This window comes from Eimeria maxima, genomic scaffold (assembly GCF_000499605.1).
Source record: "Eimeria maxima Weybridge genomic scaffold, Emw_scaff155, whole genome shotgun sequence".
NCBI classification, from domain to species: domain Eukaryota; phylum Apicomplexa; class Conoidasida; order Eucoccidiorida; family Eimeriidae; genus Eimeria; species Eimeria maxima.
This window is the reverse complement of record NW_013563542.1, coordinates 3,169-29,502: the sequence shown is the minus strand read 5'-3', so window position 1 is coordinate 29,502 and position 26,334 is coordinate 3,169. Positions and strand designations below refer to the sequence as shown.

At 49.5% G+C, this 26,334-nt stretch overlaps 5 protein-coding genes across 5 annotated transcripts; 2 read left to right on the top strand and 3 right to left on the bottom strand.

Moving 5' to 3' along the window:
• Window positions 1–32: 32 nt before the first annotated feature.
• Window positions 33–5,360, bottom strand: EMWEY_00018340 (hypothetical protein, conserved; the record flags this gene model as incomplete). The annotated part of the gene is made up of 2 exons (XM_013477610.1): window positions 33–117; window positions 235–5,360. 2 exons carry the CDS (start codon window positions 5,358–5,360, stop codon window positions 33–35), a joined length of 5,211 nt encoding a protein of 1,736 aa, XP_013333064.1.
• A 1,058-nt stretch (window positions 5,361–6,418) lies between these two features.
• EMWEY_00018330 (hypothetical protein, conserved) lies at window positions 6,419–9,620 on the top strand (the record flags this gene model as incomplete). Its single annotated transcript, XM_013477609.1, has 8 exons — window positions 6,419–6,559; window positions 6,663–7,046; window positions 7,399–7,492; window positions 7,687–7,784; window positions 8,075–8,326; window positions 8,547–8,724; window positions 9,061–9,192; window positions 9,295–9,620. 8 exons carry the CDS (start codon window positions 6,419–6,421, stop codon window positions 9,618–9,620), a joined length of 1,605 nt encoding a protein of 534 aa, XP_013333063.1.
• A 5,208-nt stretch (window positions 9,621–14,828) lies between these two features.
• Window positions 14,829–18,155, bottom strand: EMWEY_00018320 (hypothetical protein, conserved; the record flags this gene model as incomplete). The annotated part of the gene is made up of 3 exons (XM_013477608.1): window positions 14,829–14,892; window positions 15,175–15,497; window positions 15,702–18,155. The coding sequence occupies 3 exons, from the start codon at window positions 18,153–18,155 to the stop codon at window positions 14,829–14,831; spliced, it is 2,841 nt and encodes a 946-aa protein (XP_013333062.1).
• Window positions 18,156–22,741: 4,586 nt separating this feature from the next.
• Window positions 22,742–24,068, top strand: EMWEY_00018310 (hypothetical protein, conserved; the record flags this gene model as incomplete). The annotated part of the gene is made up of 2 exons (XM_013477607.1): window positions 22,742–22,829; window positions 23,329–24,068. 2 exons carry the CDS (start codon window positions 22,742–22,744, stop codon window positions 24,066–24,068), a joined length of 828 nt encoding a protein of 275 aa, XP_013333061.1.
• A 439-nt stretch (window positions 24,069–24,507) lies between these two features.
• EMWEY_00018300 (hypothetical protein, conserved) lies at window positions 24,508–25,949 on the bottom strand (the record flags this gene model as incomplete). The annotated part of the gene is made up of 3 exons (XM_013477606.1): window positions 24,508–24,788; window positions 24,953–25,418; window positions 25,614–25,949. 3 exons carry the CDS (start codon window positions 25,947–25,949, stop codon window positions 24,508–24,510), a joined length of 1,083 nt encoding a protein of 360 aa, XP_013333060.1.
• Window positions 25,950–26,334: the final 385 nt, after the last annotated feature.

The window sequence follows — 26,334 nt, the reverse complement described above, 5'->3', positions numbered from 1 at the left end:
AAAAAGGAATGAAACAGCTCTAGCCCCAGCCTCTATTCATCAATGCACTCAGGGTGCTCTGTGGTGTTGCAGGGTCCGCGGCCTTTTAAAGGAAAGAAAATGAATTGGAAGTCTCCCCTGCAAGCAAATTGCACCAGAGCATATGTACGCAAGCCATAGCACTCAATTCCCTTCCTTCAGGTCTAACTCCCTCCTCAAGTACCGTTTTATGCCTAGTTTTAGCCCACGGCTTACTCAGTTTGTGGGGGTCTCTGGTCGGCCCTTTCTGCTGCAGCTTTCCGCTCCACCTCTGCTGCTGCTGCCGCAAGACGGGGAACAGGACTCGCTGCAGTAGCAGAGGCACTGCAGGCAGTCTGCTGTAACAGCTTCAGCAACTCCAAAATCAAGTCACTGACTTGAACCCAATCATCCTGCTGCAGAAACTCCTCCAGCTTAACTATGCCACAACAGCAGCATCCGTTGCTGCTGCTGTTGTTGGGTGCAGCACCTGCTGCAGCAGTTTTCCCGCTGGAAAAGCAAGTATACAGAACATGCCAAATTTCAACAAGATGCCGTTCTGGATGCCCCTTGTCTTCTCGTTGCAGTGATAGCAGGTAGCGGAGAGGCCACAAAAACAACTGCAGCACGAGTGGACGAAGAGAAGCAACTGCAACGCTTACCTGCAGTATCACTCGCCACAGGCAGCCCCCGCTGCATCTGCTGCAGCTGCTCGAGAAGCGCATGTTGGTCGGCTCTGTAGAATAGTGAAGGAGCAAGCTTCGAAGTAGCTGTTGCAGCACCCCCACAGGGTCTTGATGCTGCGCTGTATTCCAAAAGCTGGTGCTGCAGCTTCCCTGCAAGTTGCTGCTTCGGTCGCAACAACTGACACTGCCAGGCTGCTCATGTGAGAGGACCACGAGTGCCGCAGCGAGCGTCGCATTCTGCAGCACCATGGTGAAGTCTCGCTGCAACCCTCGCAGCTGCTGCAACTCATGCTCCACGCCTTTTTTCTTTTTCGACCAACCAGCAGCAGTTGTTGCTGCTGATGCTGCTGCTGCCACCGCTGATACAAATGCACTTATCAGGCTGCCACGCGTTTCTATGATCGCTAAAGCATGTTGTTGCCCAACCTGTACAGATGCTTCTGTTGCTTTGCTTGAGGCCTTTGCGCCGGTTGTTGCTTTGAGTCCTTCGGCTTCCGTAGCTGCCGCGACTGCTGCGGGCGGACGATGAACGCACACTTCATGCAGAGCTGGACCAACAACCCGTATCCAAGCAATACGCAAAAGTCGCCCAGCAGAAGCAGCTGCTGCAGCTGCTGATGCAACTGCATCATCAGCAACAGTGTTGCTGAAAGCAGCAGCCTCACTGAAGCCACCAGCAGTATGATAGCTCGGAGCTGTTGCTGAAGCGACAGCCACCTTGCGGTCTTCAAGGAGGCGTGCGAGAGCTTGCAGCGCAGTACCAGCGCTGGCGTCTGCTGCGACGCAAGCCAAAGGCTCTACAGCTGCACCGTCCGTTGCTGCCGCTGCTGCAGCAGTCAGGTCCTCTCTTCCGCTCCTGCAGATTGTCTCAGAGCTGTGAAGATCACCTGTGTCCAGGCATGCAGAGGAAGAGCGAATGAAAATAATAGACTTGCTGTCAGAAGCGGTGCCGTTGCTGCTGCTACAAGTGGTCCCGCCGCTGCTGCGCCCATTGCAGCTGTTGCTTCTTCCCCCTCTATCACTGATGGGATTTTCCAGGATTTGCTGCAACAGCTGGCATGCGAGTGGCTGTCGAAGCTGCGGCTGCTCCTTGCACAATGCCAAGAAGCGCAAAATGGCAATGTCTGCATCTGCTGCTGCAGCTATGAACTCAGACACTTGCTCCTGCTGTTGCACCGGGTGTCCCGCCGCTGCTGACTCTAGACAGAACGTCAACACTGCAGCGGCCCCACAAGCAAAGCATTGCTGCAGCGCCTCCGCCGCAGAAGAAACCCCTTTTGGTAGATCAGATGCTGTCGCTGCTGCCGTTACCTTCTGTATCTGCATGCACGCGCTCCTCGCCGCCTCCGTCAGGGCAACAAGGAGCTTGCTAAAACATCCAAAAGCTGCCGTTGCGACAAATACAGAGGATCCTGCGACTGCTGGAGTCCCTGCCGCCTCTGTCATTGCTTCCCTTGCTGCCTGAGGGGGGGGGTCCCAGCTGCAAGAACCTACGAGCTTGAGCAACAGGTTGACCAACAAAGCAGCAACCACTTCTAGTGTCTCCCCGTCAAAGGCACTGTTTACCGCTGCTGCTCCTCCTAGTGTAAGCCTGGGAAGCTGTACCAGCACGCAAATGCAGCACAACGGCGCTTCTGCTGCAGTTGCTGCTGCCTCCAGGATGCTCCAGCTGGTGCTGGTGCTGCCCCTGCCTATCTTACTCCTGGCTGGCCCTTCCCTTCGCAGCAACGACAGCAGATGATCAAACTGTTCGGTGCATGCCCGAATTGCAGCATATAGAAATTTCATGAGCTGTTGTTCAAGCACACGAAACAGCAGCTGCTGCTGCAGCGTCCATAGCATACTGACACGCTGCTGTGGCTGGCGCACACCATGCGGCTGGCTATGCTGCTGCCCAAAAAGATGTTGCTGCGCGTGGAAAAGGGACATGCGCACTAGATGGAGGGCCTCGGCTGCATGCAGCGAAAGAGAGAGGGGTGTTGCTGCCGTATCTTGCAGCGCCTCGCCCTTCAATAATTGCTGCTCCAATGCAGGCAGGAGTAACAGCACCAACAATGGATACGCTGGCGCCGCAGCCTCCACTGAAAACTTCCGGATGTGCGGCCGCACTTTTAAGCCGACTGCGGTAACTCTTGAGGGAAAAACCTCGTGCTGTGCACTCTGCTGCAGCATCAGCAGAAAGCAACACGCAACTGAAGATGCTAATTCTGCTGCTGCCGCAGCGGCCGCGCTCCTCCCTTCCACCGCGGCCTTTGTAATCGAGTCACACAGAGCCAAGGCGCCAGCCTCTCTGCCTGCTCCCTGTGCTGCTGCTCCTCCTGCTGTTGTTGCTATTCCTGCTGCTGTTTCAATATCAGCTGAGGCAGTTGCTTCAGCACCCGCCCACCATGCAGCTTCGTCGCTCGCTACGTGCACCGCAGCTTCTTGTATTGCCACAGACAGCTCGTCTAGCGCTGCAGCAGCAAGGATGTCTGCTGCTCCTTCTCGCAGCTCGAAGCAGACGTCCATGTGAAGGAGGCACGCATACGCCACCTTAATCACGCATCTGCTCCCGCCTGCGCGACCGTCAGTCCGCCAGGCCCGTAGCAACAGGGCAAGTTGCAGCAGCAGCAAGACCCACTTTTGGTGGTGAAGTGAATGAGAATCCAGCAGTAGCAAATCTGGCGTGAGTTGTTCGTCCTCTCTTTGCTCCTGCTGCCCCAGCAGTTGCCCCATCTGCTGCACGACAAAGCTCCTGTAGTGTCTTACAAACCCTTCGTCAAAACGGCAAATGGCGCATGCCAATTGCTGTTGCACTAACAGCAGCAGCAACTGAAGCAACAGCAACTGGAGCCGCTCATGTTGTACCTGCTGCGTTCGGATATCCCCCAGAAGATGTAAAAGGTAAGCACAAAAGCTTCTGCATGTGCTAACGCTGCAGCAGCAAATCTCTGTAGGTCTATCACCTTCCCCTTGCACCTGCTGCTCTTCCTGCTGCTCCTGGTGCAGGTCCTGTTTCGGGTCACTGTGCTCCTGTAGCAGCTCGGCCGTTTGCTCCTGAGTATGCATTCGTTCCGCATTTTCGTGCTGAGTATGCAACTGAACGGCGCCGGACGCTATCCGCCGCAGGATTTGCCGTGCTACTTCCGCTGGTAGCGACTGGCAACAATCCGCCTCCACGTTCTGCTGCTGTAAGATGGAAGCAGCAGTGGTAGCAGACGCCCTACCAATAATGCAAGGGGTGCTACACCCCTTCTGTATCGTTGCTGATGAAGGTGAAATGAGGCAGTCTGCACTTGCTCCTCCTCCGCCGCCTACAACACCTTCTGATATGTCTGCTGCTCTTGATATTTCATGTGCTGCATGTGGAGTCGCTGGGTGGCCATGTTGATGCTGGGGCTCCGGCCTGTCTTCTGTGGCGATCAAAGAGTGCAAAAGCGCAGCTGTCTGATGCCAACAGCTGCTAATGCCTGGTCTCCGCTTGCTTCTGCTCCCCCTGTCACAGTGCCTTGGGGAATGGCAATGTGGAACGACTTCAGGGGCGCAAACGCAGTCGTCGTTGCTGCTGTTACTATCAGTGCTATTCCTGCCGTCGTTGCTGTTGTTACTGGCTTGCATCCATCTAGGAGGTTGAGAAAAGATATTTCTCTGTTTGCGGAAGCCGCAAATACCTTGCATCTGCTGGATTTGCGCTGTATACTTCCGAGATCGCTGCAGTCCACTGACTGGTTGCTGCTTTTGCTGCACTATCGGAGGCTCCAGCAGCAACAAATTTTCTAGACTTTCAGTCAACAGTACGTCATTGGCCTGCTGCAGTGTCGCAACAGAAGTATTGAGTCCAGCAAACAGTTGCCACTCTGACGGGTCCAGCGTCTCCTCCTGGTGACGTGTCTGCCCCTCCATTTTCACCTTGTTCCCATACACTCCACTTGTGTGACTTTGTCTGGCATTGTCAAGGCAGCAAGTTCTTGAACTAGAACCGCCAGGAACATCCAAATCAGCAGCCGTAGTTTCCGTCGTTTCTGGAGGGGTTCGCTGCTTGTGGAACGGGCCAGTGGGCATAGACGGGACGAATTTGCTGCCTTCTGGGAATGGGAAGAGTTTGTTCAGCAGTCCTAGTGCTTTGACGTACATTGAGCCGGCTGTGGTTGCCTCGCCAGCTTGGGCCTCCGATGTTGCTCCCGCTGCAGCATCTCTGCTGTCTGACTGTGCCAGTGTGAGCGGTCTTGCACCATTATCTCTCCAACAAACTTTGCTGCTCGTGCTCTTCCCCACCCTGAAACTTCTGTTCCTGCAATTGCTGCTGGTTATGTCATCTATCCAATTCCAGGTGTATAGCTTACGCCTGCTACTGCACCCACATTCTTTCGGGCAGACATCATTGCCGTTTGATAGTTGCAGGCGAAGGTGCCTTCTCTGGTCGTTGTTGAAATTCTGCGGCTTTACCTCCCACTGTTCTTGTTCCTGCTCCCAGTGATCAGCCCGCTGCGTTCGCCGCTGCTGCTGTCGTAGCCGTTGCTGTAGAGTATTCCGTTTCGGCTTCTCCAACTCCCAAGGTAGGGATACAAGTTCGCCTCTCTCCTTCAGGTGTTTTAGCACCCTTTCTGCTGAGGACGGTTCCGAGGAACGTTCCTGGGACTGATCTGCTGCTGGAGTGTAAGGGACCCCAGCAGCAGCCCAGCATTCGGCACAGGGCATCCCGCACTACCCGCACTGCGTGCCTCCCATAACCTTGGCCGCTCCAGGTGCATCAGCAACAAAATCGGCACAAATCTAGATAGAGAAGCTAAGATGTGCAACAAAGGGCAACAAAACTGTCGTCTGAGGCCCTTCTGTGTTGCAGCTATTCTGGATGCTATTCTTGCTAGAGCCGCAGAGGGGACGCAAAAATGCACAGTTCGCTATATCTTCCTGGATAGAAGCCTCAAGGAACTTTCTTCACCAGCTCACAAGAAAAAGAGCACGAAACCACAGCTAGGCAGCAGATGATTGGAGGGCAACGCAGCCCACGGGTTGGGCAAGAAGTATACTCCTACAGGCACTAGTGGGGTTATTCTGCCCCGTATGGAGGTCTTGTATTGCTTAAATATTACAATTTATGACCGGCTCAAGGTAAATCACTTCGTAACCACAAAAGCAGAGGTAACTGTTGTTGACTGGGGGGCCCCAAGGGCCCGTCTTGCGCTCGAGGGGATTGGTAGAGAGCCCAGTATTCTCATTTTGCAAGGTCTTCTGCAAGAAGTGGTTCTTCTACTAAGAAACTTCATAGGCTATCAGTCTGTCTTTCTGAAGTAAACGTGGCGACTGTTGAAGCTGTGCGGCGGGCAACAGCTGCTTGTGTGTATATATGCCGATGTAGAATATCGTGACTGCCTATCTAGGGCGATCGTATGGAGCCATTCACAGGATTTCACTGCATTTAGTCAAGTTTTCGTGTTACTTCGTGGCAAATTAGACCACTGAACCTTTGCGGCCCCTGCACTGAACATCTTCGCTAACTGAACACCAGAATTCGATCTGCACCAGCACACCGGGCACCATCCCTGAAACATGCGTCCCTACTTTTAAAGGCAGCAAGTTGTATTGTAGATCCTCAAGAGAGGAGCTGGTGCAGGTGCAGCAGCGTCCACAGGACTCAACGGTACCCAGAGAGCCTTGGAAACGGTATACCGGTTTGCTGCCAACGACAGCCAGGTTTATCGTCTACGCTAGCCAGCACAGAGACTTCCAGCCCTGCTCCTTTTTGTTCCGCCGCAATGGCAGACACGGAGGGGGGCCCTGAGGAGGTGCCAGCGAACGCGTTGAACGAAGAAGTAGATCATCACGCTTTATTTGGCCCTATTTGCTTCTTCAATATCCCCATGGAATTTGTCCTGGCTAGGCTAGACGCATACAGAGTCAACCCACTATCATCATAACGAATCCCCAGTTTGCAGCGTAGGCTGGAGCCAAGGCGTCGCTGCTCATTGGCTTTTCGCGTCTTCCAGCTGAATTGTGCAGGCGAGGGGCCAGGATGCTGTTGAAGGGGACGCTGACCAGCCAACCAACAAAGAGCGAAAGAAGCATCATTCAAAAAAAAGCAAACAATCTGTGCCCGAAGGCTCTCCATCCACTGAAAAGCGGACGAAAAAGAGTGCAAAGCAGGCACAGGAAGGAGGGGAAGGCCAAGCCCCGGCCAAACCCGAAGACGAAACGAAAAGTGAAAACTCTGAAAAGAAGAAGAAAAATAAGAAAACTGTGGTCGTTGCTGTGGAAGATGCGAAAGACGGCAAAGACTCGACAGACCACTTGCAAACAAATGCCAGCAGCAAGACTCGCAAGTCCACTCTTCTTATGTGTGACAACGCAGCTGCAGTTGCCTTGGGTAATCTGCTGGCCATTCAGGTGGGTAACTTTTAAGGGGCGAAGAGCAAAGAATCATTCACGAGCGTGCAAAAGAAACTCACTGCAGGCGGGTTGCATGCATCTTCATCGTAGGACTAGTGTGCCGAGATTTCAGTTGTTGAGCAACAGGTTACTCTACTCAAACATACATCACATTCTAGGCCGTCTGCATAAGCTCCTTAAGTGGAGAAAGAGACTGTGGTACTAGCGGCTCCTCGGACAACCTCCCAGACAATATCGGGCAACTGTGCTAAAGGAACAACACATTCTGTGTGCTTCCCCGCTTGCTACCTTGGCCTACGATATATGTTGCACCGTTTTCCTCTATACCCCAATTGGGGCTGCACTGCAGCGAGGGGTATCGTCTAAGGCTGATGGGCGGGAGGAGGCCGAGGAGGGTCAATGGCTTGAAGAGATTGAAGATGAGGAACTCGACCAGATCCTAGGTATCACTAGCGCAGCACAAAAGTTAGCTACCCGCTCCCTGCTCGCTGCAGTGCGATGCATTGCGTTAAACGAAACACAAGAAACAGTAACTCTAACAGCGGGGCCGTACAAGAATGGTTCGAACAAAAAGCTAACGTCTGGCCTTCCACAAACTCCTACCTAGCGCAATTTAATTTTGGTTTTCGCTGGACAGCTAAAGCACAGAATTCCGAACAACGAGTAGCGGAGCTAAGGAGCGTGATTTCCGAAACTGCATCTAAGGCGTTTGAGGGCTACTCCGATGAACTCACAGTAGGCAGACACTCAAGGGTGGCAACAGACAGCAGTCAGAGCTACGCCCCTGGACAGCAATGAAGGTCCTGTTTGGATGAAGCATATGATATACACTGAGTTCTCCTACGTTAGCCAGAGGGCCAATCGTTCACATTGTTAAGGAACAGCATCTCTGATAGGCCTGAAAGGAAGCGACGAATTAAATAACAATCCCAAGGAATATGCCCACCGTATTTGTGAAGTTCAGGGTCACTGGTAAGACCACACTTCAATTTCGACTGTACTGATACGCGGCTGTTTGTTTCCAGACACTAACGCAGGACAAAGCCATCATTGTCGGGACGGCAGATGAGGACAAAGTTATTGCAGTTGAACAAAAAGAAGCCCAGGAAAATATAGCAGCGTGTGTAGCCCAACAGAAGGAGCTGCAGCAACAACAGCAACGGCTTTTGTTGTATGAACAAGTTGTCCGCAAGAGGATTTTAGATGAGCTAGAGTGGCGAGAAGCAAAGCTCAAAGTGCTGAGGCGTCAGGCAGAGAAGCAAGACCTCAATAGACAGGTACGATCAGCAGACATTTGCTGAAAAGCAGGAGGATCTGCATTAGGGCACGATTATACCTCCCATTCTCCTCTTTACTGCCTAATATGAGTAAACCAGGCACTGCTGCATCTTAAACGTCTTGCCGGATATACAAGCTCAATAGAGCTCACGCGCTCTATTGAGCTTCTATTTCGCTGTATGCTCTGTCGAACCCGTGTGCGTGTGCTACTGCCACCAGGACCATCTTTTGAAGTTGGTTCGGGAGTGTGAATGCCGAATGGAAGCCTTGATGGGGCGCCGTAAAGCTCGCCTGTCATCTGTTTACGGCCTTCTAAAAAAGGAAGGGGAATACACCGCTGTTTCAAGGAGAACAGAGGACCCCAAGTCGAACGGAAGAAACAACTTCATTCCAATGGGTATGCACTGGGTATGCACTAATGAAGCAGGCAATTCTGCTCACATGAAGGCAGATAAAATGCTACGGAAAGAATGCCTAATACTGTTCAACTCGATTCCCTCTGCATCAACCATGCATATGATGCAGTTCAGAGTAATGTTTGAAGCACAATGCGCGCTTTCTTAGTGTTTGGCCCTGCGCTCATCCTCTGCTGTATATTGCATACCATTGGAGATGTTATTTTGACTAGGAATTGATCTATATGCACGGTATCAACTCATCGTAGTGCGCAAATCATGCAAAACATGTTTGAGCTGCAAGAACACCAATTCATGCAGCTTTACTCTATCCTCAGGCAAGTCCTACCGTGTCGAATGGCTGCGGGCTCCTCAACCCCTGAAGATGCAGATAGATTTCTGCCGGGCCCTCAAGGACAAAGTTCCTCCTGGAAGATACCTTGTTGCGGTGTCGATATGGACGCGCATCGGTGGGCAAGCTGACAATTTTACAGTAGGGAGGGTGTAAGTGCCTAGACTGTCGTTTGTTAATCTGCGAAGTATGAGACGTGTGGACTTTTTCACTTGGGCAGGAGGCACACGTCTCCGGTGGAACGGGCTGCCGTCTATCGAGGAGAGACTCCTGCAAGATGCAGCTGAGAGGAAACAAAGTAAATTATCCATCGCAGGGCTGCCGAATGTCGGAAAAGAATCATCAGGAGGAAATGAAACCTTTGTGGGAACTGCAGCAGCCGTCACCCAATCCGTGGAATTTACAGCAAACTTTAGCGACGAATGCCTGAGGCAAGACGGATACTTCCACGTTCATTCATGGCTAGCAGTTAAAGAAGACTCTGTATTCATCCGCACATTCAAGAAGGTTTTCTGTGGGAGTTTGTCGCATGGCAACCCTCAGTAATGCACTGTCTCATGTGCATTATCGGACGCACAGTTGTACTTTTCTCAGAACATTTGGCCTTTATTTCAGATTTGACCAAGCTCTAGAACTGGCGTGCCCTTCGGAGACAGACGTGGAGCCTGAGATGTGCTTAATTTTTGAACTCTTTCTGCTTCGAGGCCAGAAATCTCCAGTTGATAAGGCGTGTGAACTGCAGCCAAATGCCAATACTTGCTTCTGCCAGCTCTCCAGTGTATTGACTGTGCTTCTCTACTCTTTAAATACAACGAACATCCAGCTTCAAGCTAAGCTAGTTGGGTCTACGGCACGCATCTCAGGTCATGGGTTGGGGCGCATTTCCATTGGTGGATTCTGACTTTCGGCTGATCGAAGGAAGCTTCAAGGTTAGACTTAGTTTCCTCCATTTTATTGATCCCTAGAAGTGACTGAAAGGACGCACAAAGGGCGCAACAGCACTTCAATCATCTTAACATTTGCCGGCCACATTTCTACTGTCGCTGTTGACACACGTCCTAGACCCAGCTCTGTTACTTACATGTTGTCAATACTTAAATAGACTTGGGTGCTCAGTTACTGCACATAGATCATGCCCACGCCAACATACAGGTCGCTCAGGTCAACACTCTCTCTTGGGTGAGAAGGGCATGGTTGTTCTTTAGCTCTAGGGCGCTTCGCATTCGGTTGGCTTCACTCAGGTTCCGTTATTGCGTGGGTCGGTTGACCCGTCTATTCGCCGCTATCTAGACATGGAGCACCTCATCAATAATAGCCTCGATTCATGGCTGTGTCACCTGTATTTCCGATGTGAACGACTCCCCCAGTACACAAGGGGACAGATTGAATTCGAGCTGCAACTTGAGCATGCAGCGGCTTTACTTGGGGGGAGAAGGAAAGGAGCTGCACCGGCCAAGCCCCAACAACACAATCGACTTTGGGAAACATCTCTAGAGCGCGCAAAAGGTTTGTAATTCTTCTCTCCGTGACGCGTGAATATCCAGGTCTAGCTAAAAATGCATTCCTCAGCAATACATGTCAAGAGCGAACTGCCTGTCCACACGAACTCTATTCGTCTACTGCCATTGCCACATTTGCAGCCAACGATCTCGTTCAGCAACTTGTCAGCGCACTTCAAGCTTGCGAAGAAATGGCTGATGGTAAGTACTATGCGCCAGAGTATGCATTTAGGCGTCAGTAGTAATGACAGCGCTTCAGCCTTCAGCAAGACACAGACGCCATTCCCGCAAACATTCCAGGTGCACGTCGAGATATGATATTCTTTGCGTTTAGTGCTACATGAGTTGTGCAGCGTCTTCAACAATCGTATCCAAGGACGGTGTGCGAGCGTGGAGACACAAAGATGCACCTTCAGCTTTGCAGTGTTCACCGGATGTAAACGCCATTCAAGATTACGGCTACTCAGGTCTTCCCTCTTCCTAGCCTCACTTTCTGTAGCTCAATTTAGGTTGCTTGGAGAATTGTCTTCAGACTAGGTAGCTCGCATACAGCACCCGTACTCCCCCAGCTTGACACGCTTCTGCAGCCTGCGCTCCTCGTTCCACAACTATCTAGCTCCTTTAATGTTATGTTCTGTGCGCGAAGTGTACTGCGGCACCACCTTGTCCCATCCCACTGAGGCCTCTAGAAAGATGAAATATTTGAAAAGCTCGTTGTTGGACGACTTTCGGCTCTCTTTAAACAAAAAGGAAATCGGTAATATACTGTTGCTCTGCTACGCGTGTGACGCTGACATTTACAACACTCTGTACTGTCATTTCCACTACCATTTAGGCATACACATTTTGGCGCAGCGGCATATTTGAACTCGTAAATACGTGGAGCTCCCAACGGAAGATGCTGCAAAGGCATTTCCAAAGCCTCACCATTCATGTGCATTTCGTTTTCCCAGGCAAGGCGGTAAGCGCCATAATTTGCGCCGTCCTTGCAGTTTGGTGTTGCAGTCTTATCTTTTTGCTAGGAGTGTGGCTTTACTTACGTTCGGCTAAAGTTCCAATTCATAATATTGAGCTAAAGGCTTTTTACGTCCGGCTGGACTTCGTGCAGGTGGGTGCGCGCCAATACTCTTGTGTCGCAAATAGAATGCTATTCAAGGCCCTCATGTATCCCCTGATATTGTGTTTATTGGATTGCTCAGGAATTACTCCCTCTAAGTCAGACTATCGGCGTCACGGTTGCGGGCCCACTTGCGTGCCTTGTTGCCTTTGTTCTTGCATCATTGACCGTCCACGCCGCTAACATTACACTGGGGCGACAGCCAACTGCAGGTATTGCTGGACGCTTTTGTTTCTTTTTATCCAGACAGACTGCCCATGAAGCATTTCAAGGACACACTGAGCACTCGGCTTGCTGTGGGTGCTTGTTCGTTTCAGTTTATCAGTTTTGCAGTGCTTTGGGGGCCGCAACTGCCATTAGTCCTCTCTTGCTAGCCGTTATTGAGGGGCTGAGCGCACATTTCACTGGCATATCTTTCATACTGTTTAACTACTACATCAGGGATGTCAATAATGCCACGCTGGGAGTCATCATTGCCCTCCTCATCGATTTGGCATTCATTGGATGTAGTGTGTTAGTACGTACAGGCTACCTACCAGGCACTGGGAGACTCAGCCACTCTTTTAAGTTACAAATGTGTCGTCAAAAACTACCGCATACCAAAGTTGATTTTCCCATGTACCTTGCCGTTTTAGCACTTGACAAAGACAGTCCCCTCCATCGATGCTCGTATGGGAAAACTCTCAAGAGGCCTCCACCACCGGTCTTCCGCATGTGCAGGCATATTACAACTACGCAGTTTCGATTCATCTCCATGGGCAAGTGAAAGACACTCACAGGAGGCTTACAGGCGATGCATCATTGTTTTACTTGCCACCTGATAGAGCGGTCTCGGAGAGGTACTTGATGGGGTGCTTAGAAAGTGCAAGGCAGTACAGAGGCGCAGACGGGGAAGTTAGAAAGATCTACACAGCCAGGCATCCAAGTCGGTTGAAGCTTTGCACCTACATAAATTCCAGATTCTTGCTTTTCCCGTAGCACCTGTCGTAGGGCTAACAGCAGCTCCCTGTAAATTCTATTGCTGTCTGAAAACGCGTGATTTGGTGTCAGTTACGGATCCGGACAAGCAATCAACAGGATTTAGGGCACGAAAGCATTGTTGTCGAATAGGAAGTTGGCGTCGAGCCGACTCTCAAGCAACTCAGCTGGTGATATATACCGTTAATCCAAGGGCCGGTACCCAATCACCGTACCGACAGTTTCTGTTGTAAGCAAGCTCGTATATTGTCATGCACATTGCAGATATCACAGGATTCTGTCGCCTATTACCACCCTGCGAAATAGTTTTGTGCTAATGCAGTCGAAACTTCCGAAGCATGTTATTTTCGTAGGCACCCTGATGGCACTATTTTGGAGGTTCTTGCAAACCTCCCAGAGGGGAAGCACCAGTCAAATGCGCCAGCCAATACTCTCCAGTCTCCCGACTCGGAAATTCCTCCATGTCAGGATGTTAGTACCGCATGAAATGATGTTGTACTGGTACGGCTTCGTTGAATGTTCCCAACGAAAATAGTGGACCCACTATCTCAACGAACCGAAGCAACCGTCTATTAAGTATAGCTGTGCATTAGCTTGACTAGCAATTAGGCGTTTGGAATGTTTTCATCTTCCAGCAGCTTGTTCTAAAAGGTACTACACACACTCGCCAAGAGTAGACGATGATACCGAGATTTCAGCGTAGTGTTGGCTGTCCTCAATTTGGTCTGTTGAGAAACGGTAAGCACGCAAAAATTTTCAACAATTGTCTACAGTTTTTATCCATAGAGCATCGAAGGCTTCATGTGCTTGTATGTGGGGCTGCCCTGCACCCTGATATGCAGCAAAGTGCGTTGCAACTAATGGCTGACCACCCCCTCTCCCACGGCTCCAGGCACTTGAGCAGATTAGCTTAGGGACGCCTGGAGAATGGGGAAGCAGGTCAGCTGAGAGCACTTAACCCAAGTATTCTGGTTCCACTGAGGCACAGTAGGCCTTGGATAAGGGCCAGGATGAGCGCTCCCTAGTCCGCCAATTTGGCACTAGACACCTCCATGGAGGGGCCTTTCATGCATACAAGTAGCAACGTTTTCTGAACAAGCAGATTATTTGACGATAGTTTTCTCATCTGCCGATCTGTGAATCACTTTTGCCAAGTGCTGTAATGCCCTCCCTGTTGGCCTCAGTGAGGGCTCGCAAGCCTACCACAGAACTCTAAGAGACTATATTAATATTTGTACGTATAAAGTATGTTAATTGTCTGTTTTGTGCCGGGCGACGGCTTATGCTTGATGGGCACGAGCCTTCTTACCCAGATGGTAAATAGCAGAATTCTGCTGTTGACAAAAAGCCCCTGCGCGAGTTCACTAGTGATAGACTCAGAAGGTGCCCCCTAGGACGCTAAGGGATACGCAGAATGGCGTGAAACTGATTAGTATGTGTTCCCCTGTGTCAGAACAATCTTCATCTAATGTCGATGCACTGTCGAAGGGTGGTGCACAACAGATCAACCGTGCAGGGTCAACCTTCAACGGTTCCCACTGGGTCCAGCTGGAACTGCACAAACTCGTTACTGAGAGATACTTGGATGCAATCCACTGGAATTTGAGAGCAACGTTAGTCGAAAATGTCTATCGTAGCCAATGAGGCAAATTCTCACAGTTAGGGTACTGGATTTGTGAAACCTTTATTTAGTTAGTGTCTCATGTCACGCTAAAAAGCATTCTGGGTAGAACGCGTGAGGCAGGTTGACGCTGTGTACGTACCCAATGGATGCGTTCCTCAAGTCCACATAGAAAAGGTCCTCTCCGGTCATGTATGTAAAGTCTCTCACCCGAGTGCCAGGCGAAGTTCAGAGGGGTACACTGCGCTAAGCCAGTGCTGGTGGTTCATGTAATTATTGTACAATTTACCTATTCACGGCGTAAGCTGAATTCCATAGACTTTGATGGAAAAAGAAGTTCTCAGCATTCTGTAGGAAGAAAGGCCCCTCACTTGCAGATGCGGTCAGGTAGTAAGTACCAGCCGAGCCACAAGAGAGCACGTCATGTCACCTGCTTTAAATTGTAAGCAACCTGCTAGGCTCCATCGGGAAGGGCTAGACGGAAAACCGAATAGTTTATAGGGATAAGGCCCCTTGATTCAATGCCAAATTGCTGCATATTATGTTAATCTCCCATACAAACGGCAGGGAACATTCGACATGGCCAAAGTAATAGCGCGCTGGCTGCGCAGAGGCCACGACGACCAATCGGCTGCAGCATTGTTATAGACTCCCAATATATGGTGCTTTTTCCTCTGGACTCGTTCCGTTGCTGCTCACAGACGTCTAGAAAGCCGCTACTACCACGGAGACTGTTTCATTATTTTCTGCCAGAACTACCTCGAGTTTGCATTTTCTCACTTTCGAAAAAATCCAAACTGGCGAGGGAATCCAGTACTCGGATAATATGCTTCGGTCGGCTCTCAAACACGGTTCAGGAAGCTCTTCGGTGTACTGGCGACTCACAGGTCTGGCTGGTCCCAGTATTTAACGAGATTCAGGTGTTTTAACATATCCTGTTGCACGTTATCTGGAAGGACGCGTTTGTCTCCACAGATGGGGGCGAAACGGATATAGCGTAACATGGCGAAGTTCATCATTTGAGCGGCGCAGTTGAACGTGCAAAGAAAAACCATAGCCAAGTCATGAAAAAGGTTGTAGCCCTTTTTTATGCTGCCGTAGAAGCGCGACTGAGCCTGCGTAAACCAAATGGATGTTACCTCCACAACGTCCATGGAAAACATGAACAACACTCTGAAACGACCCATGGTGTCCCTGAAGAGGCCGTGCTGCAAGCGCACACGCAATTGTCCGCACTGTATCAGCATAGGCACAATATTAGGAGGTAAGCATTGATTTGGTACGAGAGGTTTCGCACCGTATTATAGAATAGATACGCCTGAGTTACCACAACGGGGCAAGTTTATAACGCCTCTAGAACACGGTTAGCTGCATCAGTAGTAGCTACAGTTACTCAATTTATAGACCCTGACCTCCTGATAGGATGGAAGTAGACCAACAGTCGAATTTTCAGTGAAGAGTTCGGTTATAACGAAGACAGTTGAAGAGACGAGCTTTTGAAGAAGTCTTGGCCAACATCGGTTAAAGACAAGGGACTGAATTTCCTTCACGACTTTTGAAAGCCAAACTGCATTGATGCGTCGGAACACTGATTCGCCTGAAGGTCGTTGAGGTTCTTCAGCTCCCGTCAGCATCTGAGGACCGTGCGTTTTCGGTGTCTTTGGCTTCGGTGGCACATGGCGAATTATACAGCACTCATTCGCGAAGCAATACCGAACTTCAAGGCCATCTAGCTTTGCACTATCTTTCTGCCCATTTGGTGCCTCGTTCTTTGAAACGGTCATCTTTTTCTTCCAGTGCTCCACTGGGTGAGTATACCGGCTGAAGTCTTTTGTTTTCCAGTGTCGCCAATCGCGGCGCAGATTGAGAACAAAATGGGTCCACATGTCACTGAAGAGACTCCCCACAAAACCCCTTGTATGCTTACCCTTTTGTACTGCAACTGTCGAAATTGCACTTGCCCAATCAGACGCTGTGGGTTTTCGTGCATTAATGAGTCTGATGGTCTTTCTAAATGACACGTTTTCTTCTTGACTTTCCTGAGGAGGGTCCTCATAAACATGGTGACTGTAGTGTTGTCTCCTCTCGTTCATTCCAAAGATTATCTCTGTCCTCCACACAGTTGTAGCTAAAAATCTAGTTAAGAAGAAAGGTCTGACAATAAAGAACTCGAAAAATTTCACCAGGAACTTTCTGATTTTTTGCCAGGTAGTGGACTCTTCAGTGGTAGCGCCTTCAATCACCAACAGCACTCTTCTTTCCATATATGCATACCCAAAGTGAAAGTACGAGAAAGCAAAATCTTTAAAAACCATCAACAAGTAAAGGAAAATACTAGATGCCTTCATTAGCACAGTTCGGATCAGCAAGTATCTCCACGAGTCCCAAACAATTGCGAAGCAGCACAGGATTTTGTCGAATTCTAGAGGGTCAGGGCCATCCGGGCGTATTGGAACATGCGGTTGGCTTGGTGGAATGTACTCAGCCGAAGCTAGAATGGGAGCAAGGATCCGACTCTGGCGAACTGCAGTGCTAAATGTAGAATTTTTTGATCCTAGCCGAGACCCGCGGCTTCGCTGCTCAAGAATGCGGGCGCTGCGTCTTTGGACCGCACTTTCGTTCCTATCTCTCTGGTTGCGTTGAGCCACCTCCCCTGGGCCATTGACGCTGTCGTCCAACGCTGTACCCTTCCAGTGGCTTTCAGCCTGTCGGTGCGTACTACTGAGGAATTTCTGATTCCCAATCTTCGGCAGCCCATGTCCAGCCGCTAGTTCTGCAGAACTCTGATTCAGAACATCGCTGTTAGAGGGGCCCTCTAGTTCTAGAAGAACACGAACGCCCTCTTCGCTGTCCTGCTGCAGAAACTCTTCAGTGTGCTCTTCTTCTACAGAGGGCAGCTCTTGACCCGTTTGGTACGATACGTTGTAGCCGAATTCTACCAGAACATTCGTGGCTTTGTGCGTTGCTGGCAAGAAAATGGAACCGTAAAAATTTGCTAGAGCTAACTCTCCGATGAAGGATATTACTGCACTAAGCTTTAACTGGGCAAATTTGTGTTGCATGGTTTCGAAAAATGGCAAAAATACAGTCCGGTTGAATATATCTACTCCAAAGAATACGATTCCCGGTAGATGGAAAATCAATGCGCGCCTATATTGGTCCCTCGTTTTCGCGAGGTACAAGCCCAAGGGAATTAGTAAAATAGATCCATAGAGGAAAGCCGCATACAAGGGCCAAGTGAAGTAGTTAAAGAATGGCAAAATCTCGCGGATTTTCGGGAAGGTTTGAACATGATACAGGGCAGCATTGGAAAGGAACTCAATAACGAAGTAACCGGCATATCCAGACATCTCCCTCCAAAAGCCTACACTTCTACCGCCAAGTGTCCAAACCTTCACGTACAGCACGTAAGTTACATGCAGGGCAAATTCATTTGCTAGGTACATATAGCATATGTTTTCAACCCGAGCGTAAGCAAGAGGAGGATCTATGCAATCAGGGTCCACTTTCTCCCCATCAGCGTCAAGTTCGCAGGGCGGAGGAGGCTGATAATTTGGTATTGGATTTCCAAGATCATCCAAGGGGCAGTCCTTGTAGGCGACCATCCACAGCGCTATCACCGGATGTAGTGTGCTCAAGAACATACAGAACATGTAGCAAAGACGACGATCTACGCGGGCGACAGTTGCAGCCACCTGACTCCAACACGAAGAAAAGCGCTTTCCTCCAGATGGAGTCGTTTTCTGTCCTTCCTCCTGGCTGTTCACCAGCGCGTGCTGTTGCGTGGTCACCTTGCCCGAGCTACCGTCGAGATCTGGCGGAACAGCACCGAAATTGGCCGGTGCTGCCCCTTCAAGCTCCCCCATTTTTTTTATTTATATCCTTTTTTGTTTGATATATTTTAGGGGAAGCTCGCTCATGAGGACTCCGCAGACTTTGCCACCAAGCGGTGGGGTCACCGCTCCCGCTCCCGAGGCCAAGGCTTAAAACGCCCCAGTAAATATATCCCATCAATGAATACAGATATCCCGCCAAAATTCTTGCCTAAAATTGATATTTTTTTGCTGTATATTATAGAAGTGGAGGGGCGGATTAGGTTTTGCCCAGCCCCGTTGCTGGCGCATATTGCTAGGTACCTCGTGCCAATGGCGCGCCTGAACTGGTATGTCCACCTTGATGGCTCTATGTGAAGGCCAAATATACTATTTCGGAAGGAAAACCATTCTGCAATTGGATTCAGGCTAGCTGTACATATACAGGGATAACCTGCGCAGGCAAAATGCCAAAGTGATGTCGGGTGCCCTCTTGTATGCTGCGAATGTTAGTGAAGATTCTACTGTGGTAGAAGACGGGTTGTTTTCCAAAGGATGCTCGCTTTTTCATATGAATCATTAGATATGACGTGGCCCATTTTGCGAGGCTCACGCTTGCTCTATTGGGCTTTTGTGGCCAGTATTATAGGTTCCTTTTACAAGGCGAGGATGGCCGGTTGCGCAAACCCCTGCATAGCTCTTCATCCTTCGCAAGCTCAACATAAATTTATTCTTGTGCTGTCATCTCAGTATGCAATGATCTCTAGTCGCTCAAAGTGGTTCAGTGCTCTTAAAATACTGCATACTGGTTGGCGACATTCAGATTTTCCTTAAGTTGAGCATGGAACCAACCATGAATTCACTAAAACGCTGAGCTATTAGTTGAGCTTGAGATTGTTACAAGACACACGCAGAACACAATATATATGCTAACAGAGCTGATAAACAGCTTCCTCGCAGCAAGGTATCTCCAAGCAAGCCTATGCAGAAGCTTCCTAGCTGCGACGGCCACTGAAAAAGTGCAGGCTGAGTATAGTATCTAAAATACAATAGATTATACCAAATTGTATATGCAGAAAGAGAGAAGTGGCAGGCATTCCACGTGTCATTGCACTTGTAGAATGTCAATCTGTAAATGTAGTTTACAATTCTTACCATTTTAGGGTATACAAAACCACCTCGCATTCGGTTCAAAGTGTTTATCCGAATGCAACTACAGGGTTCAACCAAAGACCACGTCCGTGAAAAACTAGATGTGGTGGGAATATACAGTGCCGAAGCGGGATCGTTTATCAGTTGGAAAAGCAAGTGGAACTGCCTTCCCACAGTGCGGACAGCGAGCAAACGGCGAAACAGCGGCGTTCAATTTCGTGAAGCTGAGGGTGACCAATCCATAAAAGCTTTCCTCGAGTCTTGATATGTAAGTTCCCTCCGTTTCTCAGTATCTACACCCAGAAGTTTCTGCACGCTTGTTACTACGGTTCTTTAGGGCATTCCCCACATACCATGTTTTCACGTCCCCTATAGAAGGCCTAATAACGCCGGCAGCGACGGCAACCGGATAGTCTACAACTCTTGATGAAATGGCTAAACACCAAACAAACCGCGGCCACAAAAGATGCCATTTTACATCGACAGAGGTGCCCACTCTCCGAAATCCACGTCTGCACTGACGAAACGTAGAGCAAGACCAGGTGGTCCATGCTACCAGCAATTGCTAGCAAAGGTACAGGCTGTAAAGGGCACAAGTTTTAAATCGCCTCAAAGCCTGTCATGTCAGATACGACACAACCCTTTCATATCATTCAGCACCAGCAGCTCTCATGTGAATGGAACAACACCACCCTCCTTGATAATGGCGCGATCACGCCATAAAGTGGTGTGACCGAAATCTGGCGTGCGAACGGAAGGGTTACTTCTATTTCCCCCACCAATTTATGCCCTTCATTGGTGCCTTTACATACAGGTACTGTGTTGAGTTGGCACTACAATGCTGGCAGTAGTGGGGCAGGGTCACCCTCTTACAGATTCGTAGTATCTGCCAAGAGCTAGAGGAAAACCTGGGAGAGTACATTGTGTAAACTAGACTGCTTTCTAATATAAAACAAGAGCTGGAACACAACTGCCTTTCAATCTCTTGTGATTCAAGGGGTGGGGGTGGGGGGTGGGGGGAATTGCATTGCTTGGGAATAATCCGTTCACACACCGCGCACAGCCGATGGTGCGCCGGCACTGTAACTGCTTAAACGGCAGTGGGGTGTATTTCAGCGTGAATAGAATGCCTTTTATAATGGCTTTTATTTTGTTATTTGGCATGCCTACTGAGGATGAGGGGAGTTTGACATGGAAGACCCAGCAGAAGGTGATAGCGAAACCCACATCGCGTGTACCCCAGTGCACTGAGGCAGTGTGCGTGTTGTCATGCCTATCAGGCTACTCACCGTAATCCATGTTGTTGCCAAAATAACATTCGTTGGTATTCCTTGTTCTGTCCAGCTGACTGTATATGGGATCCGCTGAACTCCGCTCGAGTTTAGGCGCTTAAACGCGGTGGCTTGTGGCGTCTCTCCTGAGCAACGTGGCCCATCTGTGCCATTAACAGCATTCGAACACCAACCCTTAAGTTATTATAACAAACATGCCCCACTGTAAGGGTGATTTTTTATATTTATTTGCCTCTAGCAGAGTCGCCCTGCACTCTCGGGCCTGCATAGCCAGCCAAGCCGTTACTGCCTGCACTACACTACACACCTTCCATTCCTCCGTAGCGGAGCACATTAAGTGCCAGTAAAGGTTGAAGTGTAGGCAAATCAACCACCGTTACTCTTGAAAAGCTGATCCCATTTGCTCACTTGGAAAAATGATAATATGCGACCCAATAGCGTAGCAAGCTTGTGGTGAAGGCAAGTCCGCACACTTCAATAATGCAGCGCAATCCTGTTAACGATTCAAAATGAGTTTCTCACTTTGAAACTGATTTTAGGTCTGTAACGTATCGGAGCTGCTTTCGTCTGTAATTCTTGTTCTGTTGCACAGCGGAAACAGCAACACTGCTAGTGATTTTTCACGACGGTCAACGGTCTAAAATGGGACGAATTTACCTTTGCACAAAGCTCCAACAGACCTTGCTACATCAGCATGCACTTCAGTTATCGTAGACAGCGCACCTATAACCCACTGCTAGCATGGCGTATGTTTTAGAATGAATGACAGGCAAATAACCGGAGGAAAGGGATATGATACCACTTTCTCAAAAAACGGTGTGCAACCTGAAATCTTGTGCCGAAGTTTCCAGTAAATACGAAAGTACATGACAAAGCTGTATCAGTGACTGCAGTGTCAATCCGCTGGTTATGCAGAGCGGCATGCTTGTTGCCCGAAGGATACCCGTGCGGTAGTGCATCATTTTAAGTACTTAGAAGATATATACCACCATAGGATGTGAACAGAAATACGGGCTTAGCGCTTCGCAGCACGCGTGTCCGACAGTATTCCCGCCATATATGGGGGCCGCATTAGAGTCTTTTTTTTAAACCCACGCACATAGATGGTCAGTATAAATTACTTTCCCTCAGGCTATGGCTCTCTGGAGAGTTTCGCAGGGAAACACAAGACCGGAACGATGCGGGGACTACTACAAAAGTGGATAGCAAGAAGTAGCTGTGGAGCGGCTGTGTTGACTCAAGCTCAAAGGCTCTGATGGGTGGTTCCTGCACTTAAAAACGAGGGAGAGCACCAACAGATGGCATTATAGAGCTTGTATTCTCCTGGCAGTGTGTCGTTCCTTGGCCTAAACGAAAATTTAAATCCCCTTCGCCTGTAATACCATGTCCTGCTTACTGCGTGCCCTCGTCAAGGTGGTGGCATTCTCTGCAAGATTGACTGCGAACGTATTGGGAAAATTGGGTAGTGCAGCAGCCAAAGCGGGTGCACGAGCTGGGAGAAGTTGTGGAAAGTGCGGAAAGAACGCCGGTAAAATGTGCCACAGACGTTCTGCCAAAGCCTGCAGGATTTTCACAAGGCACCTTCAGAAGGCGAGCCGAAAGTTCACTAGACGCACTCAGAGCTGCTGCAAGCGCTGCAGCAGGAAATGTCCAGATGCTCGTGCTCCGCTGCGGCGCTGTCCACGTACGAAGACTTGCAAAAAGTGCAGGATGCTCTGCAGCAAGTGTCCGGCAAACCCATTCAGGAGAAGTGTAACTTCTAATGAGTCAAAGTCCTTCCATCGCAGAACACGAAAATCCGTATACAAGCCTAAGCATAGTAGGAAGAACGGTACCTCGCGCAAGCTGCGGGACAGAAGCCATAAAGAGTTCAAATGCAGCAATAGTAAGAGCAGCAGTAAGGGGAAAACGCCTCAGACTAAGGAGCATTATCAACTTTCTTCGCACAGCAAAGAAGACGAGGGATCAAAACTCCAACAACGCACAATCCGTCGGAAAAAACACCCCCCACCTAAGGTCAGCAAGCGGCCTCGGCTTTCTAACAGCTCCCTAGCTAGTGTCAGCAAGGATATTATGCCGACAGCAAGTTCTGGAGTTAAAAGCGAGAAACACAAAAAACTAGCCGGCCTCAGTATAGGACTATCACAAGCCCGAAAAGAAGACGGATGGGAAACTTCCGTGGCACCGGAAGCCGCGATGTTGGCCGCAAAACGAACAACGTCGAGCGCGTCACTGGGGGGACGCGGGGGGGCAGTCGATAAGCAGCCGCATTCAAAATTGAAGCGTAAGAGCACAAAGCCCAAATCGAGGTCGCAAGCATGTCCAGCAGTTCTCACAGAGGATGTGCATGCAACTCGAGTATATTCGCAGAACAGAGGCAAAAGTGAAGGCAATATGCAGCATTCCCCAGACACAAGTAAGCAAACAAGGAACCTAAATACAATCCCTGTTGCAAAAAGAAAGAGAGTTCAGGAACAGATGAATTCCAACGAAGGTGGCGCGCAACTATCAACAATCAACAGCACACAAGGTATCAAGCAGCAGAAGCAAAAGAAACAGCATGAGCAGCCAAAAGCGGAACGCAAGCAGAAACGAATAGCGGAGGAAAGCGCTTCAGCGCAAACCCACGTATCGCCAATTCAAAACAATCTGCAAGCGAAAGGTTAGATGAGGTCGTGCCTGCTCAACGCAAAGTGGAAAGAAATTCAACAAAGCCATTCTAAGGCCACTTAAATGCCCGCGCCATAATCAAGATGTGTGTTTTTCTATGCTCTGATTACCAGATTTAGATGGGGAATCCGGAGGCGAAGACGGGAAACATGGAGGAAAACCTCAGTTGGCGGATACAGAGGAGCGTTCTTCACAGGCGAAATGCCGAAAATGCCCAGCAAATGTGAGTACTGCAGTTGCAGAGGTAGGCTGCTCCACAAAGGACGGCACTTCAAAGCAAAGAACTGCACAGCGGCGTAAGAAAAACGAGCCAGGTGATGGCAAGCAGTTCATTGTGCTTGACGCTACAAGCAAGGATGCCGCAGCAGATGAAGCGTTGGTAGAAAAACAAAAGACTAAAGACAGAAAACGCAGCTCCAATAAGAGGAAAGACCCAGAAGGCAGACCAATTGCACACACGCCAGAGGAGGATGCCTCGGAAACCTCCATCGGCCGCCTACACTCTCTGAAGCGCCGAAATGGCCCTTTAACTGAGCATCTCTGGACTAGATTGGAGCTGGAGGACGACTCCTTACCTGCTGCATGCACCTGTGAAACGAAACTGCCACAAGCAGCCAAGCCAACTGGCCCAACGCCAAAATGTGGCAAGAAACTAACCGAAAAGCAGCGAATTCAGAGTGCATGTATCTCTGCAATTGGACCTGGTGTGCAGTACGTCACACCAATTTCGCAAAGTTGCGACCCTGAGTGCTGCAGCGACGAACAGCTCGCAGATGAAGCAACGCTATTTGGCATCGAATGCAGAGTTCTTCCCGAGCCTACCTGCTTTGGAGAGGAGCCATGTCTCCCATGACAGCAAATAATCTGTTTTTAGTCGTTTATTTTGCAAAATGTGAATAAAATCTCTTGATCCTAGATTCATTCGCCTCCTCTCCCGATTTAAACTAATATGCCGTACGCAAAACTCTTTCCCGGCGAGGAACCTCGTTTTGATCAAGGCTTAACTTGTCTAATATGCCGGGAATGGGGAATTATGACGGTGAGGAATTGCCGTCAGACTAACGGCAGATTCCATGTACACGTTGGCTGAGTAGCCCTTATCAAATCGCCGAAGGTTTTTTAGTTGCACTTAAGCGCTGGCAAGCGGGTGGTATTGTTTTTATTCGTCGCTTTTGCATACCTACTTACACAGTATCTTCGTTCACTTAAGTGCCTCCACATCGGCAAATTCCGCGGTCCCTGTGCCTAATGGAGGCGGAAAAGGCTCATAAGGCTCCTAGTGTGCTCAACGCTTAGGCTTTGGCTTTCTTTTTTCCCTTAGTCTTCCGTAATGCGGCCTTCTTCAGCGCGACGTACTCTTCGCGCTGGCTGATTCCACGCCAGTACGACTGAAGGAGACACGCTGCAGCTGCCTTATTTGCCCGTTCTTCCTCCGCCCTTGCAAACACTGCCCTTGAAATTCGCGATGCATTTTCCTTTCTCTCGTTCTCCTCGTCAATTGCTTCTAGAGCTTTTGTCAGAGACGCCAATGACTCCTCGTCAGCCTTATTCTTCTGCCGCATTGATTGAATTTCTGCGAAGCAGTAAGATTTGATTACAAGAGATAAATTTATCTAATGCCTTACACTTTACAGTACAGAAGTCATTTTGGACCTCTATCTACAGGAGTTAGCGGCGATGCACGCATCTGGACTACACCAGCCCTTGGACCTGCTCACACAAGGGTAGGTTTTTTACCTTTCTCCTTCTGAGAGATGTCCTTGTCGAGGGCCTTTACAGCATTTTCCAGATCCCGTTTAGCTATCTTTTGGTTGCGAATCCTTGCGTCTATTTCTTCTCGCGCTGCTGCTGCCTGGTTGGCCCCACGCTTTTCTAACTGGGCTTTAAGAGCAGCTGCGTCGCCAGTCTTCCGTTGAAAAGCGCGTGTCTGTTGTGCGTCACGCTTAGCAAATTCCTCGTTCATCTGCCATAGGCGTTGTTCAGTGCTATTTTGGATGTCGTGCAGATCCGACTTCAGTTTAGCAATTGCTTCTGATGACCTAGCTGCATGTTTTTGCCTCTCAGCTCGGAGCTGTGCCAACTGTGCCTCTAGATCGGCACGGCGCTCTTCTGCTGACCGCTCCTGCTGAAGATACATTTGCAGGAGGTCTTCGTTAGCTTTCTCATCTTCCACAGCCGTTGTCAGGCGTTTGAGCATCACTTCCTGTGCAAAATGTGCGAAGAACACGAGAGCATGTTTCAATCTTCCATCCAAAGGTATGTTACATTCATACACGATACACTTCTGCCGGGCATGATGCTGCAATCGATTCTCATTTTCATTATAGGGTTCCAACGAAGGCGGGTAGGTCCATGGCTATGCAAAAGAAAATGAAAATAATTCCTCAACTTGACCAACCTGCATTTCTGCCAAAGCGTGCACAAACTTCACGGAGTTGACAGGCTTTGCTTCTTGCAGAGCTCGCAACTCTTGTACTATGTTAGGCACCTCTCTCATTTTCCTGCACAAATCCCTTGTGTTTTTTTCCAGTTGCTCAGCGATTTCCTGTAAGTCATCCATATCTAAAGAAGCTACGCCAGCTTCTTCGCTAGTTGCGGTGCTCCCGTGATACAGCTCTTCAAGCCTCGTTTGCTCGGCCATGCGCTTCAATACTTCAGGGCCGAGAATCTCGGCAACATGCCCAGAATCATTTTCCTGAATTGCCTCTAGAACCTGAATGGCAGAAGTGCACATTCCTCGCGTTGCGACGTATTGGAGAATGCATTCAAACATAAGGTGTTACGTGATTGCTTTTTCGAGGTTTTTCAGAGGTCCCAATCCAGAAAAAGCAATCCCAGGAAAATCCCCCTTCTTACTTGAGGGCTAACAAAGCTTAACAGTGTAAGCTTCTGCATTAACTCATCCATGACAGACGCAATTCGATGAACGTCGGAGCTTATTGGTTTCGCCGATGCCATTTTTGGACATCGTAGTTTCCCCCCAGACCTTTACAGCGCTTGTGAGCATGCTTTTGTGCACTTTTCATTCGGGTTTCTTTGATCATTTCATGGCTCTTCGCCGTGGCAAACACCTGCAGTGGAGGAGGATAGACAGTAAAGTGCATAGCACCGGACTAACA